The following is a 21,014-nucleotide window of genomic DNA, read 5'->3' as shown; positions in this document are numbered from 1 at the left end:
ACTGAATGAAAATGCTGTATTATTATTTTTTTTTTATTAATAAGAGTATTTGTTCCACGTGAAATGCATTTAGGTAACGGCTGAGCAGAGATTTTAGCATTTTACAGAGAGAAATTTCTGCAGCTCTTTTTAATATCCAAATCTGTGATGTATCAGGCAAGTAAAAAAAAAAAAAAAAATTAGCTATGAAGGTCTCTCACTTCAAAGTGCAAGTATGCAAATGCTGCAGACTGTGTGTATTTGTTCTGACACGGCAAAGATGTTATTGAAAGGGGCTTGAGCGCTAACTGTTTATTCCTAGCTGACATTAGCCATTAGATCAGCTGACACGGTTCATAACCAACCAGGACTCCTGGAATAACTACTATCACAACCCCCCAGCTTCAAGAAGGCATAAGTGCAATTCCTGTGCACGCATTTATATTCAGATATTGCTATTCAGTGGTGCAGTTATTTTTAATAGAAATTCACTTTAAGACATATCCACTGATGAGAGTTCAGTACAGGCATTTTTCTGCAATCACTTGAATTACAGTTCTATCATGGTCTCTAATCACTGGGAATGCATCTACCCAATTAACATTTTGAATGCTGGTATTTTTTTCTAGTATTTTTGTAACATATTATAGTATGGTAGTATATTTAACCTGAAATCATGAATTGTTGTAATTTTAACCCGACAGTATGCTGCATTCTGTGAAACCAAAACATTTATAATGAAGAAATGGAAATAAGAATCCTATTGCACAGTAGTTTCACCCATTCTGGATTATAACACTATGTAACACAATTTTTGTTCCTGGGTAGTAAGTGTTATTTCCTAATTGCTTATGCCTCAAAAGTATAGAAAATGGCTATTATTCCCCACAAACTTTGCTTTTGTCACCAGGACAGTGATAAAATACAGTATAATTGTAAATCTCGAAAAACTACTCACTTCTAAATCTTTTGTAGTCATCTTTGTATTACTTTAGTATAAATACATGTTAATTTGGATTCATATGTTGTTTTTTTCTGACTTTATGTGAACGAAAAGACACACATTTGCCCATTTGCCCATTGGAAATAGTGATATTTCAAAATATCACTGTCCTGGTCACAAAAGCAAAGTTTGTGGGGAATAATAGCCATTTTCTATACTTTTGAGGCATAAGGAATTAGGAAATAACACTTACTACCCAGGAACAAAAATATATATATTTTTTTTGTTACACAGTGTAATACAAGCTTGATGAGCTACCAAGCTCAGGTATGTCTAATTAAACGCGTAATAAAACCAGGAATAGATCAAACTGTTATGTGACGGGAGTCATATTTCTATCTCTAATTTCCAGTATAGTAATCACAAGATTAATAATGTATTGAAGGATAAAATTGCAGTATACTGATAGACATCTAAGTGCTAATACCAGCTATGTCCTGAACAGTTAGAGCTTCCCCTGCTGTAGAAACGGCAATTGCAAAGCTGGCATTGCCCTTTCTGCATTCCTATATGCTGCTTTGTTCACTTTAACAGTACGCCGCGTCCCTCCCCGCTTCTCAATCCCCCCCACCAACCACGAGGTAATGCCTGGGGGCAGTGTGAACTTGACCTGTGTGGCGGTGGGTGCCCCCATGCCCTATGTGAAATGGATGGCTGGAGTTGTGGAGCTGACCAAAGAGGACGAGATGCCTGTGGGCCGCAACGTGCTTGAGCTGATCAACATCCGCGAGTCCGCCAACTACACCTGCGTGGCCATCTCCTCCCTGGGCATGATCGACGCAACTGCTCAGATCTCCGTCAAAGGTAAGAGCACAGCTAGTGCAGTGTGTGTTTGATTACACATGAAATCGAGAGAGGAAAAGAGGTTTTGGCTGTGCAGCCTTCTCCAACATGGTTAATCTTACCCTGGGTTCAGATGCCTATTTGAGGTTGGGTCATTCTACAAATACGGTGGCTACAGTCATCGAACCTTTACTATTCTCTCTGTACACCTCACCCCTAGAAGCTACCATTTCCTCATTTAACTTCCCTCACCATTTCTTTGCTGATGACACCCAGATTTTCTTTTCATTCTCCTCTTTTACCCCTGACCTGGCCGCCAGTATATCAGCCTGTCTGGTCGCTATCCATAATATGAGTGACAAACCAATTTTCATGCTCTCACTGACTTTGAAATATAAAATAAATACTTTTGCAGATAAGAGTAGAAAATAATGTATTTTGTATTAAGTATTTTGGTATTATTTGATTATTTGCCATTTTTATCTGAATTTAATTACTATAAAGGTGAGTGACAGCATTTGCCACCGCATTTGTAGAATGACCCGGTTGCAGCCTGACAATGGTAATGCTTGGTGTGGTGTTAATCAGTGGTTAACATACTAGTTTTTGTGCTTGAAGAACATTGTTATTTAGATCCAATGTTAAAGTGTATCAGTAAGTGCATCCGGGCTGCACTTTGTGGGTTTATAAAGTACAAAGTACAGAGATATGGTTTGACAAAGGGACTGAAACTCATTGGTTCGGTTTTAGAAGATTTGTGAGAAGAGCAATTGGCTACAATGTAGAAGGTAGTTTTGGCATAATTTTATCATGCAAACATGTAACACTATTCACTGTAGATTGACTCCTAAAAGATGCACAACTAAATTGACATTTGCTAATCTGAATCCTTGTATTGATCTAGACTATGTATGCATTAGTTATCCCTTATACAGTATAAATGAGCACTTTTGGGGCTTACTGGCAGAACCTCTCAAGAGAGTCGACAGATATAATTGCTGTTGATGTGTGTAAGGCTGGGTTTTATCAGGTTAAGGCAAGAGGGCTGGTAGCCAGCAGGTCTCACTGACAAGCCCAACATTCAATGCTTTGCTGATTGGCTGCAGTATCTCAGTCCTAGGTTTATATATATATACACACACACACACACACACACACACACACACACACACACACACACAGCACCTTACAGCAGTTACATGATTCAGGGCGTTGGAATATGGATTTGCAGAGCTACAGACTCTGGTTTCAGTAATATAACATTTTTTAATGAGGTACTGTTAGATCCATTATATTTTTTACAACACAAAACCAGAATAATTTTTTACGGTTAGGTGCTCCTAAATAGCTTGTTGTGTAAGTTCAGTGGTGACTCAAAAACCAAGAAACAAGAGATGAGATACTACTAAAGGGAATCTAAGCTGCTTTCCTTGAAAGGTTTGTGTGTTGAAGTTCAGAAACATTAGAATGGTGAACTCCTATTGAAGTGGGCCATGTCTGCTACATAACTGTTTGCGGCTGTTGATTTTGGAAGCATTAGGAAGGAACGTGTGTTTATTGCTAGGCTCTAAAAGGAATACAAGTTTAAATCCAGGCAGCTTTTGGTTAGACAGGCCACAGAAGACAAGATTAAGAAGGAGATTCAACTGTTTAGATCTTGATCAGTGTAAAAGAAAAAAAAAAACTATGACCCTATAGCCAGCGTTTTTGTCAACTCTGATTTTAATTTATTTTGTTTAATCTGTGCAGCCTTGCCAAAACCACCAACTGCACCAGTAGTGACAGAAACCACTGCCACTAGTGTAACCCTGACCTGGGATTCCGGAAATCCAGACCCCATCTCCTACTATGTGATCCAATACAAGGCAAAATCCTCAGAGCGGGGCTACCAGGAGGTAGACGGAGTAGCCACAACCCGCTACAGCATCGGAGGTCTGAGCCCCTACTCGGAGTACGAGTTCCGGGTGATTGCAGTCAATAACATCGGCAGGGGCCCCCCCAGCAACCTTGTGGATGCCCGCACTGGGGAGCAGGCCCCGTCCTCCCCTCCCCTGCGGGTCCAGGCTCGCATGCTGAGTGCCAGCACCATACTGGTGCAGTGGGAGCCCCCAGAGGAGTCCAATGGGCAGATCCGTGGCTACCGCGTCTACTACAGCGATGACCTGCAGAGGCCCCTCAGCTCCTGGAACAAACACAACACGGACGACAGCCGCCTCACGACTGTCTCGAACCTCATCACTGGCACCACCTACAGCATCCGTGTCCTGGGCTTCACCTCCGTCGGGGACGGGCCCCCCTCAGACGTGCTCCAGGTCAAAGCGCAGCAGGGCGGTGAGTCATTGCACCGAAAGCTGTTGTATCTGTCAGTTACCCGACAGTAGTCTAATAATCAAAGGGAACTATTAACCCAAAGTTGTACTGTTGGTCTGGTTTTGGAGTGGGACCTGTGCAAGCATAAATGTTTGATTGGTCAAATTATTTAATTTGTACTTGTTTTATCTTTAATTCTTAGGATACCTAGATTCAGCATGTCTTGATTCTCGCTCTCTGTCTTTTTCTTCCCTTTCCAGTGCCCGCCCAGCCCTCGAATTTCCAAGCAGAGGCAGAGTCGGATACCCGGATAATGCTGACCTGGTTACTGCCAACGCAGGAGCGGATCACCAAATACGAGCTGGAATACTGGGAGGAAGGGTCTGACAAAAAGGTACAGAACCACTTGGGGAAGCGAAAGCCCTGTCTATTAAAAACATTACACACGGTTGTTGTTTAACTCTATTCGGGTGTGAGTTCACTAGTAGGTACTGAGGGTAAATGAGGGGAAGAAAAAAAAGAAATCCTGTCCCTGAGGCTGCACACAAGAGCATCTCACCTGCTGCTGTCCAAGTGAATTAAATGACCCTGCCCAGTATAAATTCACAAACTTGTATATAGTGTAAAACTGGCAATATGCTTTTACTGAAAAAAAAAATAAAAATAGCCAGAATTGACATTAATGTTACATGTTAGTTGTTTTAACCATTTCCATAATTATCTGAGACTTCTTGACTCCCTAGTGCTGACTTTTTACATAATTACACATGTTGATGGTTCTGCAAAGCAGCACGCCATGATGGATTTGAATAGTTTTTTTTTGTTTGTTTCTGCAAACCACCATCACTCACTCATCACTTATTCGGTGAGGCTAGAACAGTTATGAAGACCTAAGCACTTTGGACAACAAGTTTCCAACGTGCTATGTGTTTGTGCTCTAACAGCAACGCTTGAACCTGAACCCAGCCGACTCGTATGCAGTGGAGGGCTTGAAGCCAGATACCATGTACAAGTTTACCCTTGCTGCACACTCTGACTTCGGAGTGGGAGTCTACACACAGCCCATAGAAGCGAGGACAGCACAGTCCAGTAAGTGACTCACCCTCCACACACCCCTTTCCTTTGTATTACTGTGCTAGCTAGCAGATGAAAACAAAGCAAAAAGTCTTCCTTCAATAAAAGAAGATGAACCTGTACAGGTTTCACAGGCCAGTTTAACCCATATTCCAGTGACCCCTGAACTTGTACTGTTCATGTGAGGATGGTTAAGGTCTTTTGTGCCCCTGACAGAGAGGAAGAAGGTAGGTGAGGTAATTGGAAAACAAATAATTATTTTAAGATGTATTTTTTTTTTTACAGAGGATGGGCTTACAGAAATAATAAAAGTAAAGAAAGAGAATAAACAATACAATGTATTTCAAACAGTAGACAAACAAGCTATTGAAATACAAAGTTTGTTTTAGTTTTTTTTTGTAGGCTGCTGAAGTAGTTTTTAAAGAACTGTTTTCTAGCCTTAAAGGCAGAAGAAACACACTGACTACTTTGGTCCAAAGCCTTTAACCCCAGTGGGGTCGCTGGTCACATGCCGTCCCAAAAGAACTCGGGGCCACAGTGTTCTGAAGAATAGATGGTGGTTATGTTCTGGAACTGGTCTTCTGTTACAATTAAAGAAGCAACTGAGCTTAAATGTTTAATAGACAGCTCTGCTTTGACTTACACAGAACTTTTACTCTCCTGGGTGGTCCTGTAGAAAGTGAAATGACAAAACCGAGCTGCTTTTTCTGTTTCTGTGAGCCAATTCTGATACCCCCCCCCCCCCCAATCCTAATGTCCCTTACATTGTGCTTAAATATTTAGCATTGATGTAATGTAGATTTCCTCTTGCACAATCTAAATAAAGGAAGTGCATTCAGACAGCTGTACAAAGCATCTATGCTGCTAAGAGTGTTAGTTTTACCTGTCAAATGGGGCCCCTGGGCTCCTTCCAAGAGTACAGTATTGAAATCTGCCTCTCCAAGTCAGACTCTTTATCTCTCTGCTTTCTGCAACATTGTGTCAGGGTCTCCTGGTATTTCTGATCAACTCACTAGTGATTTTGACAAAAGCTCACACTGTCTGGATTGCTCGAAACACAGAGAGTCCGCATTTCTGTCAAAGTAAAGCTCCTCTGCTTTGATCTCCTGATATGCAAAGAAAATGTGTTTTATTATTATTATTGTTATTATTATTATACTACAGATCAAAAAATATTGCCTTCACATAGTTAATTTATTATAAAGAGAGAGAGAGAGAGAAAATATTGCTATGCATAAAGCCAGCTACCAAATCAGGATCATTTAAAAACCTGCAGACCAGCCTGTTTATAGTCGGTATTCCATTTGTGTTTTTTGCTCTGGATACTAAAATACAAGCAGGCATGTGAGAGAAATTTGCATTTTTACCAAACCTCTTCAGAATTGTGCTGTATTGTTTTAAGTTTGCATGTTCCTGCATGTGTAATTGCCATTGTGTTGTGCTTTTTTTAAATCGTGTTTTGTTTGCCATCTTGCTTTTTGTTTAAGCTGGACTGTAGAGAACATGCCAAGAGTTTTTTTTTGTTTGTTTGTTTTTCACAAACAAAGAGACACTTGATATTTAAACAACACCTTGATAAAACACAGTAAGAACTACAAGCAAACTAATTTATATTAGCTTGGAAGCCTAAAAGAAATACCTTACTTGCTAAATATTGCTCTTTCTTTCTGTCTTTGTCCTGTCTCTGATTTTGAGGCGTATGTTTTTAATATACTATTACATTATAGCTAGCTGACCAAGTAAGTTTGCTTTGAGCTTTTTCTGTCTGAAGGTTTCTAAAGCCTCAGCAAGGTGACCACATTGAGTGTATTCTACCCAGTCCAGAGCTCCATTTCCTTCCCTTTCATCCCCCCCTCCCCTGTTGTGTTTTCAGCCCCCTCAGCCCCCCCCCAAGAAGTGCATGCTGTCAGTCTCAGCTCCACCAGCATCAAGGTGAGTTGGGTAGCACCCCCTGCTGGGAGCCGCCATGGAGCCATTGTCCAGTACACAGTTGCCTACCAAGCTGTAAACGGGGAGGACGGTGAGAAGCATGAGGTGTCCAGCATTTCAGCCGAGGCCACCAGCTATGTCATGGAAACCCTGGAGAAGTGGACAGAGTATATGGTGTGGGTGAGAGCTCACACTGACGTGGGGCCAGGACCCGAGAGCCCTCCAGTGCATGTGCGAACCGATGAGGATGGTATGTCTAGATGCAACTGCAAACTAACTATTTTAACACATGGTACAGGCACACCTCACTTCTCTTCATGCTGTAGACATGGCTGCATGTCATCATTAAATGTTCTACTATTTTCACAGGCCGCATGGTCACAGACTTTTATTTTAAATTTGCTGTTTTAAAAGTTAAAAGCTACCTGAGCTTCTCATAAATTGGATAAATTCAAAAGCATGAAATGAAATAAAAGAAAACAATTACAGATACTCCTCTCACAATGTTCAATCAGAAGGAAACATTTTTATAAGTCTACTTTGAGATGAAGGGATACAAACGCTCTAATGTAGCAGAAAATTGGTATTTTGCCACAATGGCTTATAAATGAACACAAGTGAGGTCTGACTATGTTTCATTGAGGGGCTGCTGGATATAAGAATTGTGTTCTGTTCTGCACTTTTCAAAGGCTGGATGTAATAATGGCAAGCAAACATCTAACTGAAAAAATGGTTATCACCTAGGTGCTATAGAACTATCTTTGAGTTGAAGTAGTGTGAAGGTGGACAGTTTGGGCAGATTAACCTTTCAAAACCCAGAAAAATCTGAGTCAAATCTGCACATGTATAGACCCTCTCAAGAAAATCGAAGTATATTTTAGATAAGTGGAATAAATTTAAAATGCTTACGACCCAGAGCTGCTTATTGTCGGCTCTCGCTGCTGATAAAAAAAAAAACAAAAAAAAAAAACATTTACTACCTAAGCTTGCAACAGCTTTGGTCCTAATCTTCTAACACTGTATGGTACAGTGCCTTCTGCAGCTTGCTTTTATGATGGCTAGTAAACTAACCAGTAAAATGTCCCTCCATAAATGCCTGTGTTTTTCTTTTTTTAATCATTTTTTTTCTGCTGTCTTTATTAATACTATTTCCTTGTTCTATATTGGGTTTATATTGTCTGCATCTGTTCTGTTCAAAAAGGGTAATGCTCTAGGACAGCTGAGCTCAGCTTCCAATTCGAACTTGGTGTTGTGAAACAGTAGGTTTGGCAGTAGACAGGAAGGTGGTGCTGGTGGTGGTGGGGACATGGTGGAAAAAGCACAGTCGTGTGATGTAAGACCAGGATCAGAGCTTGCATCTCTAGTACCTGGTGCTGCAGCAGGTAAACTACAAACACTGTGTTTCCTCCAAGGGTAGAAGCACTTTTTCCCTGACTGTGGCCAACCCTGCAGTGCCCACCCAGAAACGCTATATGCTGTGTTTTAGTTAATAAGATTAACTCCGCGCCCCTGAGTGTATATCCAGATGTGCGCACAGAATTCCCACAGGACAAATGAGATGGACTCTTCGTGCTACTTTTATTTTTAATGGCAGCCCTGCCCTTAGCTTCATAGTCTGAAACTTGCCAAGAAATACTCTGTGTGAAAAAGAATATAAAGTTCAGTCTTCCTATTCTTTTAAACTTTTTTGATATTCACACCGGTACACTTTATGTGGTTGCGCCATTATGACTCATCTTCTATTTGTCCCTATTCAGTTTAAAAACTCCCTCACCGTTGTCCCATTTATGGTTTTCTTCATAGTCTACATACCAGCCTCCTCTCCAAAAGGTATTTGCAGCAGATAGCTGTTACCAGCAATTAGAGTGTCTTCATTTTCAGCATTGGCTAGTCTATTTGTTTGGCATTTGGCATTGGCTAGTCCATTTAATCCAGAGTTTGTGATTAACTCACTTAATGTACTAACACGCAGGCAATTTTTCATTCTATATTGAAAGATATTTACATTTCACTAGGGCATAATCTTTCCTTTTTTTTTTTGGTTTTGCTAGAAAAAGACTTTACGGGTGTCTGCAGTAATGTGATCACCAGGACAGTTCTGCTTGCCTCGTTTCTGATTGAAACATTTGTTAAGTAGCAACGAACATCCTGAGTGACTGATGTATGTTCACAACCCCTGCCGTCTGTTTATTAAATTCATTTCATGCTGGTTAGACCTGACCCCAATGTCCAGTGTGCGTAAAGCTGGGGCCACAGATGATCTGGGCTACAGTAATACATATTTAATGCCGTGTTGTATCCTTGTGCTTCGAGGTTCCTAGGACAATCATAATTTAGAAAGAACTCTGAGCCAGTTCACCCTGGAGATGATTCATTCTCCTTGATCTTTCTTTGAGAGATTAGTGTTTAACCCATGAGAAGGACTAGGTGCAGGGGGGTACTGTTTGTCTGTCTGTTTAAGGATCTGTCAGCAGGTTATAGCCAAGAGTCGTGAGGAAGATAAATGGGCTTTCCAAACAGAAAAAGATTGCCTTTCTTTACTATGTGTATATAGACTTGGTTAAGCCTTTGGAGGAAATATCTTTCTAATTCCCTCATTCTTCAATAGAATCCCTTCTGGCCATTCATCTCAGTACCTTAGGCTTGATTTGCACCAAAGCAAATGCAGGCATTGTTATCACCTTGGATTACATGGGAACACATACTCTTATAATGCTCTGCCCTGATTGTTTACAGGTGCCTGCACCAAAACCTCTTGGAACAGAGTGAGACCGTGACTTGAATCTGCAGAGCCACTGGGCTGTGTCTCGGTCTATATATAGTTTAAGACCAAGTGCTGTAAACATGTTGGAACAAGCAGCAAAACGAAAAAATAAACTGCCAGTGTCAGCATCATTAGTGATTTTTTTAGCACTTGAATTTTCATTTGCTGTTAGTACAGCTGTTATGTGACTTGCCGGTTTAAATACCTGTGCATTAGATGTCTTATGTATTTTGTTACTTTTCCCTACCTTTGTGCCTGTAATATATCATTCCTTACCTGTTTACAGTGCCTAGTGCGCCCCCAAGGAAAGTAGAAGCAGAAGCCATCAACTCCACAGCAATCCGAGTGACGTGGAAAGCACCACTCTCCAACAAACAGCACGGACAGATCCGAGGGTACCAGGTGACTTACTCACGACTGGAGAACAGCGAGCCACGAGGACAGCCACTCATCAAGGACATCATGCTTCCAGAGGCACAGGTACCACACAGCTGCAAACACATGACTTAACAATGCACAACTTCAAATACTGGACTGTATATCCCACACATGCAAATGCACAATCTTACGCTGTGTACACAGTATATTGCAAATGTTTAGAGGATAGGTGTGCTATTATCATTATTACTGTATGTCATGATTGTGTTTGTTTTTGTGATTTATCTTATTCATTTATTATATTTCTGCTAGTTATAAATTAATGCATGTCCAAGTATATTTTACTTCAGCAGGGCATGGTTCCTGCAGCAACAGTAAGTATTACATGTCCTTGTTATAGATGATGCTCTAATTGAGAACTTTTTAATTTTACATGTGAATATTACATCCATGGCCTTTTGGATTTAAATATCCGTTTTGTTTTCCTTGTAAAAATGTACTGCCTTGTTATTTAGTTTATGCATTATAATTCCTTAACCCTCTTGTTACATAAATGCTAAATTGCCTGAAGAAAAAAAGAAGCATACCGTAGCAGTATGGATGTAATCCTTAGAGATTCATATATTCATGTATATTTTAAAACCTCATTTGTGTTTCAATGTACTAAATATAGGGAAAGCTTTTCAAGAAGACATACATACACATCAGATATACATACATACATACACAGCAGACATACATACATGCATACATACATACATACACAGCAGACATAAATACATGCATACATACATACATACACAGCAGACATGCATTCGTGTTTAACAAAGCCTGTTCGTTTTTGCCACATGGCTACAGAATCTCCTGAGTGTGTTTTTGCATACTTCAAAGGGGATTCAAGGTGGGCTTTCTTGAGTAATGGCTTGCTTCTTGCCACCCTACTATACAGGTAAGATTTTTGGAGTGCTTGGGATATTGTTGTCACATGCACACTTTGACCAGTCTTGGCTATAAAAGCCTGTAGCTCTTGTAAAGTTGCCATTGGCCTCTTGGTGGCCCCTCTGATCAATCTCCTTCTTGCTCGGTCATCCAGTTTGGAGGGATGGTCTGATCTAGGCAGGGTCTTGGTGGTACACCTTCCACTTCTTAATAATCGTCTTGACCGTGCTCCAAGGGATATTCAAGGCCTTTGATTTTTTTTTTTATACCCATCATCTGATCTGTGCCTTTCAACAAGTTTGTCCCGGAGTTCTTTTGAAAGCGCCTTGGTGCTCATGGTTGAGTCTTTATTTTGAAATGCACTACCTAGCAGAGGGAACCTACAGGAAGTGCTGAATTTATCCTGAAATCATGTGAATCACTACAATTTAACACAGCTGGAGGCAACTTACATTGGTTTGTGATTTTGAAGGCAATTGGTTACACCTGAGCTAATTTAAAATTGCTACTACAAGGGGGAATAGACACTTACCCAACCAAGCTATTTCAGTTTTTATTTTTAATTAATTTTCTACAAATTTCTAGAATATTTTTTTCACTTGGAAGTTGTGTAGATAAATGAAAAAATATATTTTAATGCATTTTAATTCCAGACTATAAGGCAACAAAAGGTGAAACACAATCTGTGGTGTCTGTTTAGTACCAAATGTTTTAAGATACAGCTTTATCAGCATGCATTTACAATAATGCTACCTGTCATTTTTTGTGGTGTTTGCCTACTTCATTTTTTTTTGACATTCCAAACAGCATTATTATTTATTTTTAGCTAAATGCAAGCATTATAGGTATTTTGCAGACCTGCAGCTGTGTTACAAGTACTTTCTTTAGATTTTCAAAACATGTTTGCTGTATTTTTTTTTTAAATGTGTCAGTTTAGTTTTTAAAGTGCGAGATTGGGTAGGGGTTCAGTCAGCGTGGGAATTCCGTACCTGTCTCCATGGTGTTGGAACATAAAAGATAAAGGCCCCCACAGTGAAAACAGTACCCTGTGTTCCTGACCGCCCACTATCAGTTTTGCTATTCATTACCGTTTTTGTGTAGCTGTGTTTTAGATTAGTTTACATTCTTTGAAATTTACTATCGCTGGAACGATATGCCACATGCAGATGTATCTCAAACTGCAGACTTGTTGAGGCTTGACTCCCCTCTTAACCACAGAGCCAGCTGCAAAGCTTGTCTTGTTGATGAGATTAAAAGAAAAACAGTACTTCAGTAACTGTGAAATGATGTAGCGATGAATAAAAGAAAACGCTATCTTCTAAACATCACTGAGAAGGTAATTGTTTCTGAAAAACCTTGAAACATTTCACATACAACCATATCTGAGCAATTAACAGATTATATTCAGATTTAAAAATTGCAAAAATCTTGCCGTTTTTAAATACATAAGTTAACGTGCACCTACCACAACTTTATGGCCATAAAATATGTTTGTGTAACAAAGACATTGTTGCAGACATTTCCCAGTATAGATTTTTTTTTTTTAATCAGAAAGTCTTTCCTACTGCTTAATATGGTAAGCTGAGAAAAAAAAAAGTTCTTTACGTAAAGGAGCCATTAGCTGCTGTCAAAGAATAAATATTCCAGACCTGCAAGTCCACTGCATTTAAATGCTGAAGGTGCCTTTCCATTGCTGTGCAAGTTGTTGCTTCATCATATGTATAAGCTTATTAGTTTGAGGAGGGGGGGCTTGACTGCTGTGGATAACGAAAATCAATTGGGAACAAGACTTGTCTGAAATGCTTTTAGTTGTAAATACAATAATGTTGCAGTGATTTCATTGATTTATGTGTCGGCCCAGGCAGGAATCAGTTATACAGTCACGTTACTTAGAGGCACATTTTTACAATTGCTTTCTCCTTCAGCTTTTCACAATGTCTAAATGTTTTTTATATGCCATGCCAAACTAACACAAATTGCAGTAGATGTTTTATTAGATGACAATTTTACATGTCATGCAACTTAGAATAAAGAACCAACAACAAAGATTTGGTTTAGCAGCACCAATGATTGAGTTAAACTCAGAAATGCATTTGCAGACTTGAGCTCAGGATGAAACAGTTTATATAGCCGTAAATGTACAATCCACAAGACCTACTGAGTACTTAGGTATTTAACTGTGGCTCTGTAGTGGCAGTGCTGGGTGTGGAGGGCTGAGCAGTCATGATCTTGCACTGTGTGCATATTTCAGCGAGAAGACATTTTTCACAGTGATAGCCAATTTTATGTGTATGGTTAATATATTTTTGCGGTTTATCCAGAAACCTGTTCACAGGCTGCCCTGCCGATACACACTGCAACCTTCATTCTTCTAATTTTCAGAGTTAATTTTAGCAGTTTTCCACCGCATTCAGAAACTAGTCATAATCATAACATTTCATCAATCGGTCGACCTCAAAGTGCAGCACAGTGACAGTGTTAGAGGGCTTATCTAAGTGAGAGATCATTTTAATGGATAAACAGTAGCCTCTTTAATAGTAGTGTGGTTTACAGTAGCCATATTAAAGTAAAGTGCCACAGCAAGTGTGTAAGAAAATCGATATGCTATATGTATAATACGATGCAAACTGCAGAGTCTCAAATTAAAGTGTGCAGTATATAATTTCCTGTTCAGAACACTTCACAATGGAATATTATTTATAGTTTGTCTGCCAATCACTTGTGACACCTTTTGATCTTTTGCAAGAAACCATTTGCAATTACAATGGAACCCTCCCTGATCAGATTAGAGATTCCTATCAGAACATTTTAAATTGTTCTTTCAAGTAAAAAAAAAAACAGGAACAAACAGTTCTGTATTTCAAGTGAGCATTTCACTGAAACAAACTTGACATTTAACAGAAAGTACAACAGAAGTACCAGCTCTGAGATTGTGGTCATATTGCCAAGTTTCGATGCATCAGATATAGTTACATATAAAGAATATAAGTGTGCAGCTTATGGAGGTGTTGTATCTCAAAGTTGAACAGTAATAGATACTTACTAATGTCCGCCTGTATCTTGTGTCTGTTATATTCCCGTCAGTTTGTATTGTGTTGTGATTTAGACAGCACAGCCTCATGGCGGCTCTTGCCCTGTATAACAGGACCTCACACTGACTGACAGGTGCTGTGTTATCAGGAGTTGCTGCTCTGGTGGGATCTGATAGATAGAACTTATCCATGCAGGCCTGCTTTGGCGGGTGTTGCTGATAATGGATCTCACAGCTCTGGCTGAGAGATTTGTTTACCTTTCTCCTCCTCTCCACGTCCGCTGCGAGCTAAACCTGGTGCATAGGGGCGAGCTGGAAGCAGGCCAGATTGGCTCATCTGGCTTGAGTATCAGATGGATTTCAGCAAAGAGGAGAGAAGCAGACCTTCTGTTTTAAGAAAAGATTGCTTCAAACAAGATGGCCTGTGTTGTTAATAGCTGGGGTACTGCTTGTTTTCTCATGTCCACAGCTTATTGTAAACGACATCCACAGGGTGTGAGAGTTTCCATTCAGGGTAGCTCATCTGAGAATCGTAATGCAGGGATATCACGTTAGCTGTTCTGTTTAGGACACTGTCAATGGAAGTAAATGAGAGTTTGAAAGCTGTGTTGTTAGCCTGCCTGGCTTTGTGCTGATAGACACATAACAGAACCAGGGAAATGAATCAAGCTTGCACTGTGCCAAACTTTTACCCTTAAACACTTTTGTTGCTGTAAATAAATGAATACAATAACAGAACTTGACAGATTGTGGCAGAGCCGCAAACAGATGTTTCTGCACATCAACGATGGGGGTAATTGATATCCATTTCAAAAGGCTGAAGAGTTTTTAACATCCATTCCACTGTTACAACCGTATTAACTTCATAGTCTGGGGTCAGAATAAAAAAAGGCACAGTGATGTCACTTGTATGATGGTGCCAACATTGACACAGCAAGCAGCCCCTGATCAACTTTTACAGTTAGTTGCATGGGGGTGCAAGAAATCTGAGTGCAAAAGTAACTGCAGTTGCACTAGGAACAGACTAGCCTGCAGTGAAGCCTGTGACTGCATGAATAAAGATTGCTGCCAAAATCCTTACAAAGTTCAATTTTTTGTCAATGACCCAGAGTCTGATGAAGAGCAAGATTCCAACTTTGATCAGTAACTGATGTACATTCAGCCCTGAAATCTATAAATGTTTTTGATTTTTAGATGGTGCTCCTCACTCTATTAAATGAGTGGAATTTTGGGGGAAATGTACCTACTTCTCTAAAAAGAGTCATAGCTCAGCCCTGCCACTGATCTGAGACCAACACCCTACCTCGTTCTGAACTACAGGTGTCCCTCTATCACGCTGACACAGGTCAAATTTTATGCAGAAGAGAAAGACAGAAATGCATCCGTCAGCGAGGATGATAAACTGAGATAGTGCATGTTATAGCTCACACTGTGTTATGTGTGTTTGATGTATAGAAGATGATGACGGTCCAGACAGGTTTTTATTTGAACACAGACCCACGTTACCTACATATCCGCAGCTCCACACCCGGCAGCTGTACTGCCTTTACAGTTTAGTTTCTTCATGACGTTGCTGTTCTCAGTAAACATGTCTGACATTTGGATACAGCACATCACAACTAATTCCATCCTGTGGGTTATAGTCACTTTTTTCCTTAACAGAATACAGCAATCTACTTTATATGGTTATGATAGGTATACTCCAAGCTGAAAAATCCCGAATCCTTTTAGGGAAGGTGTCGGTCTTTTTCAGTTATACATGGCAACATGTTTGTTCTCATCCTAAAACAGAGACATTAGTAAAGAAAATGTGACACTAGAAATGATTGCAGCTGAGGCATAGAATAGGTTTGAATTCATTATAAACTGCTTGGTAAGCCAGTGAATATTAAACATGTGGCAAATACGTGTATTGCCTGCTAGATAAATACAGGTGAAGAACTATTGGATTGCAAAACCACACCTCACTCCTCCATTGCAGTTTTTCACTTATTGCACCACCCAGAGTCTTGTTTGTTACACTTTTTTTAACAGAAGAAAGATGCCTGTTTGTACTTGTTTTATTTTAAGTTGGTCCCAAAAGCCAACGACCAGCATACAAATGCTCAGCAGCCCTTCAGCTAATCCTGAATTGCCAGCTTTTTACCTTAGGCGTGTGTGCCTGATAGCTTTAATATATTGAGCCTACACACAAAATCGAATTTCCATTGCTGTTATTTATAAGAAACCGCAGTTCCCGTCTGGGTTTAAAAAAAGAAAAAAAAAAAGCACACGTGGTGTGTAGAGAAACACAGAATGATAAATACTAACACAAGAAACCATGAACAATATGCTTCAGAAATGGGGGGGGGGGGGGGGGGGGGGGGGGGGGGGTAAATCCAGAGGCTCAACGCTGAATGAGCAAAATGAATAACCTCTGGAGGTGAAATTTAATCTCAAGTCTGTGACAGACACATAACGGTAGCTCCAGAGGAGACCTAAATCATCAGGGCTACAAAGCGCTTCTGCAGGAAACCAGGGGGATTGATGTGAAAGGAGAGCTGCCTTTCTGTTGTGCACTAGCATATTGAGTATGAAAGAAAATGTCATAAAAACACTATTGGCAAAGGAAATAAATAAGATCAGTAATTACAGACTTTGCAGCACCCATGAAAGGTAGTTAGAGATCATACGTGATTAGCTTTTTTTATGTAAAATTAATTGTTGACGGGAACAGCTGAAAAGATTGTATTCTATTTGTATGGGGATGTTAACCTTTAGACTGCCTGCGTTTTCCATAGCTTTACTTGTGTGCATTTTTAAAAACCTCTGTTTATGATGAGAGAAAATAAATACTATTTACACAAAAATAAGCGTGCCCTAATATTGCTCTGTTGAGTAGAGGTTTGCATCACAATGGGCACTCCTTCAGCTTCAAGAATTTTTTTTTTTTTGTCATTTTATTTCATGCTGCCTGATACCAAAGGACCTAGCTGTAAATTAGCCATGGTGTCTCTTGTGAGCCAGTTCTTAATAAAAGATTTGAAATATATATTGAAATTAAAATGAAAAGGCTTATCTGAAACAAATATGTATATCCGTGAGTAGTAGTGGCTTGTATAACATTAAGTACACCTGAATTATTTGCATGTTTTTAAAAGATGCATTGGGTAGAATGTTACATTTATAGTAAAAGGGAGTTTTTTTCTGGTTCTGGTTTGAGTGTTTGTTAAACTAATAGCAAGGCAGTGCATCTTTCACCAGAGGGGGAGCAATTACAGATGGCTGTGTATTTTGGTTGCAATGTCTCCCTGTGGAGTATGCTGCTGTATACAGTCCTCTGGAGTAGATGGAAAGTAAAGTCCATTATGTCATTTCTGTGGAGAGCACAACCCATTGGAAAAGAAGAAGAAAGCTGTTTTTGTAATATATAATGTAGGGACACATTGGCTTCACTTGGAGGTAAGTTCTCTATCTGAACCAAGGTCATGTTTTGCAAATGTCCTGTACACTACTAGGATTCAACATGGACTCTGAGTCCAGTTCAGTGTTGGAAGGGTGAGCCCACTTTGCACCATGGGCTCATGTACTGGCATTGCTGGTGGAACTTAGTAAATATAGTGAAGTGCAACAATCAGCACCACAAAGGAAAAGCTAGCAATGCATCTACAGTACCATCTTCTCCCATTAGAGGGCACTGTCATGATGATCTGTTATACTGGCCTGTAGTGCACATTAGTGGGAATTAAAATGAAGAAACGGAAACACTAAATTATAATTATACTAAAGAAAAAACAATATTTAGAATTGTTTTTTGAATAACTTTTCTTATTTTAACCCATTTCTCTCCATTACAGCCCATTAATGCTTTCCTCCCCTAACAGATATCCTAATAACATAGTCCTGTTAACACTACCTGCTGTAAATCCTGTCTTACAGCTGTTCCCTTAAAAAAACCTTTCTTTTTTTTTTATTTGTGCCCTTTTTCCATCTGTCTTGTCCCATCAGTGGAAAGTTGAGGAGCCTGCGGACTATGTGAGTAACAGAAGTGTGCGCCAAGGGGTTCTTTAGCCAGCAAGGGCCTCTGAGAATACTGTATAACACTGTCTGCCTCTCTCTGTCGCTATCTGTGCTTGGATAGAGGCTGTTACTCTCCTTGTTAATACACTGCACAGTTCTGTGCCTTGGCAATTATATGCAGAACTGTCTATTAACACTAGGAACAAGCAGCTTGTGAAACCGCATGAAAACATTTTTTTAACAGTATTTTTGTTTTTCCCTTCAATCTGCCCTTATGCTAAGGACCCCTGCTCAAGCATGGTCTGCTCCCATCCCACCCCACTAGCACCCACCCTCCCCACTACCGACAATTATACAGTTCCCCTTCCTCTTCTCTGTAGACAACTGTATTCTTCACCTTTATTCTAAAGGTCTGTTTCCATAAATCTTTCTCTGATCTCAAAACCTGTTAATACTTTCATATACATTGCCTCCAGTTGGCGGCTGTCAGTTCTAAATCTGTCTCCGCTATAAGGCTATTGTCCACTCAACCCTCGTTAGAAAGTTATGCTCTAAATCTGTCTCTTAATATTAAACTACTACTGTATACACTCAGCACATTGCATTCTAATATTACTTTAGTGCCATCAACACTAAGAATTGAATCAATTCCCATGATGCAAACTGCTTGGCTCCCAGGACAGTGTGGTGTTTAAGAGCTGAGCGCACATTGCAGAACTTGGGTATGCTCTAGCAGAACTGAGTGCTGCAGTGTCCTCATCAGCTGCCTTTATGAACATGAAAACATTCCTTTATGGTAAAAGGGAAAGAAAAAAAATCTTGCAGTGAGCGAGAAGGAGCTGACCATGTTTTACAGGCTGTATTCATGCTCTCCCCTTCTCTCTTTCAATCTCTGTGGTATGTGGTTGCGTGAGAATCGGATTTGCTTGGGGCTTGCATGGAGCTGTGGAAGTTGATCCTCTCTTTTTTTTTATTACAAAGGTTAAAGTTGTGGTTTACATGCGTATCATATCTTCCACCATCCCCCCTACACATAAACCCACCCACCCAATGGAAAAGTTGGTAGCGTGCTCCTGTTACTTGTTGGTACAGAACTGCTGACTCCAAAGAATGCTCTGTGCTTGCCGCTACTTGCTGTATTCATTGTTTCGCTGGCTGCACATTAAACATGCAAGGCTGGCTGGATGGCTGGCCTCCGATGGATGAGCCTCCTTGGCACGCTCAGATAGAGATCAGCCAGCTATCCCTGTCCAGGGGTGGGGAAAGGCCAGGTTGAGTGTAAAAGTGGGACATTCATGTGAACACAGTGGAACCTTTTTGTCTCAGGCATGCAGTGAGCTGTGCGTGTTTGCCTGTCTGTGTACTACAAATATTTTGAAGTGTGCTTTCAAGTGGAACAAAGCGTTACATTTGGGAATGTGTGCATCTTTTGCTTACTGTCGAATGGGGTGATTGCGTGTGTACGTGCACTAATGACACTGAGACCTTCATGAGCATTACTAGGGTGAAACCTGTTTCTGCAACCACATTAAAACACCAACAGCATAAGAATAAAAGTGCTGAAACTACACAGAGACCAATTTGTCCTTCACAGTACCTTCTTGTATCATGACTTATGAGGTTACTGTACTGTAATATTATATTTATATACAGTTGTCGTCAAAAGTTTACATACCTTCTGTTTGCAGCAGTGTTATTTCCAAGTGTGTTAAGTGTTATAAATATTGTTTATAACAATACTTAATACTATACTTACACAGCAATGATACCTCTGTGAGTGTGTAGAACATTAATTTGTCTTATAGTGGTAGTTACAAATTTGGTGAATTAATGGAGTTAAGGCAAAGGGTACCAATATTTATGAATTAACTCCATTGACTTTATAGAGTTGGAATCATAAATATAGGTACCCAGTGCCATAAATGGCTCTGAAGATTTACAATCATCCTCCACCAACGGCAACACCAACCAAACAAACTAGACAAATAATCTTCAGCTGACAGCTACTAAAAAAAATAAATAAAAGGCATACTCCATTGAAACACTTTTTCCTTAAAAATGTTATTTTTTAATTCACCGTTCCTGAATTATCAAAAAGAAAACTATATTTAAGATTATTTAATATTGACTTAATTTATGTTATTATTAATTAAATTCACACCTTAACACACATTTTTTATCTTTTTTTTATCACAGATAATATCCATGTATTATAAATTTTAAAAAAAAAGTAAGATTGGCTTCAGTGAGTTATAGGAAATAGTTCAATCTCAGGTTTCTGTGACACTTTATAAACTACTCGACCTAATGATCTTGTAGTTTATGACGTCACAAACCCTAGATGGAATTATTTTCCTACTCACTGACGCTCCTGACTTCGAGTTACTCTAATCCTCTCAATCCTCCTCTCCGATCTCTCTTCTCTCCTCTCTCTCTCTCCTCATTTATATATATATATATGTGTGTGTGTGTGTGAGAGAGAGAGAGAGAGAGAGAGAGAGAGAGAGAGAGAGAGAGAGAGAGAGAATAATAGATGAGCTTTAGTGAGTTATAGGAAAATAATTCTATCTATGGTTTTTATATAGAGAATATATATATAATTATATATATATATATATATATATATATATATATATATATATATATATATATATATATACATTTACATTTCTCCATTAGTTATAATTTGTTGAAGTTCTGGAGGTAAGGAGTATATCAGGCCAATATTGCCAGATTCACAAAGGGACCATTGTTTCTTGATTGACAGTGAAAATCCCCAATTGAGTCAAATGGAAGGTGCAGAAGTGCCTCGAACTGCAGGGTTT

The 21,014-nt window shown here is 39.6% G+C and overlaps 1 protein-coding gene across 18 annotated transcripts in view; it reads left to right on the top strand.

Annotated features, from left to right (window-relative positions):
• LOC121331105 (receptor-type tyrosine-protein phosphatase F-like) overlaps positions 1 to 21,014 on the top strand; it is a 181,901-nt gene that overhangs the window by 125,199 nt on the left and 35,688 nt on the right. For 9 of the 18 annotated variants that reach the window (XM_041278285.1, XM_041278297.1, XM_041278288.1 and 6 more), the window contains 7 exons: positions 1,517 to 1,786; positions 3,515 to 4,096; positions 4,336 to 4,469; positions 5,020 to 5,164; positions 7,023 to 7,328; positions 10,129 to 10,322; positions 18,178 to 18,204. In XM_041278285.1, the coding sequence (XP_041134219.1) occupies positions 1,517 to 1,786; positions 3,515 to 4,096; positions 4,336 to 4,469; positions 5,020 to 5,164; positions 7,023 to 7,328; positions 10,129 to 10,322; positions 18,178 to 18,204 (1,658 nt within the window). The remainder of the gene's footprint in view (positions 1 to 1,516; positions 1,787 to 3,514; positions 4,097 to 4,335; positions 4,470 to 5,019; positions 5,165 to 7,022; positions 7,329 to 10,128; positions 10,323 to 18,177; positions 18,205 to 21,014) is intronic. The other 9 variants (XM_041278300.1, XM_041278292.1, XM_041278299.1 and 6 more) reach the window with 3 other exon arrangements.

Source organism: Polyodon spathula, chromosome 18 (genome assembly GCF_017654505.1).
Source record: "Polyodon spathula isolate WHYD16114869_AA chromosome 18, ASM1765450v1, whole genome shotgun sequence".
Classification (NCBI taxonomy): Eukaryota; Metazoa; Chordata; class Actinopteri; order Acipenseriformes; family Polyodontidae; genus Polyodon; species Polyodon spathula.
This window is presented reverse-complemented; position numbering and strand designations above follow the sequence as displayed.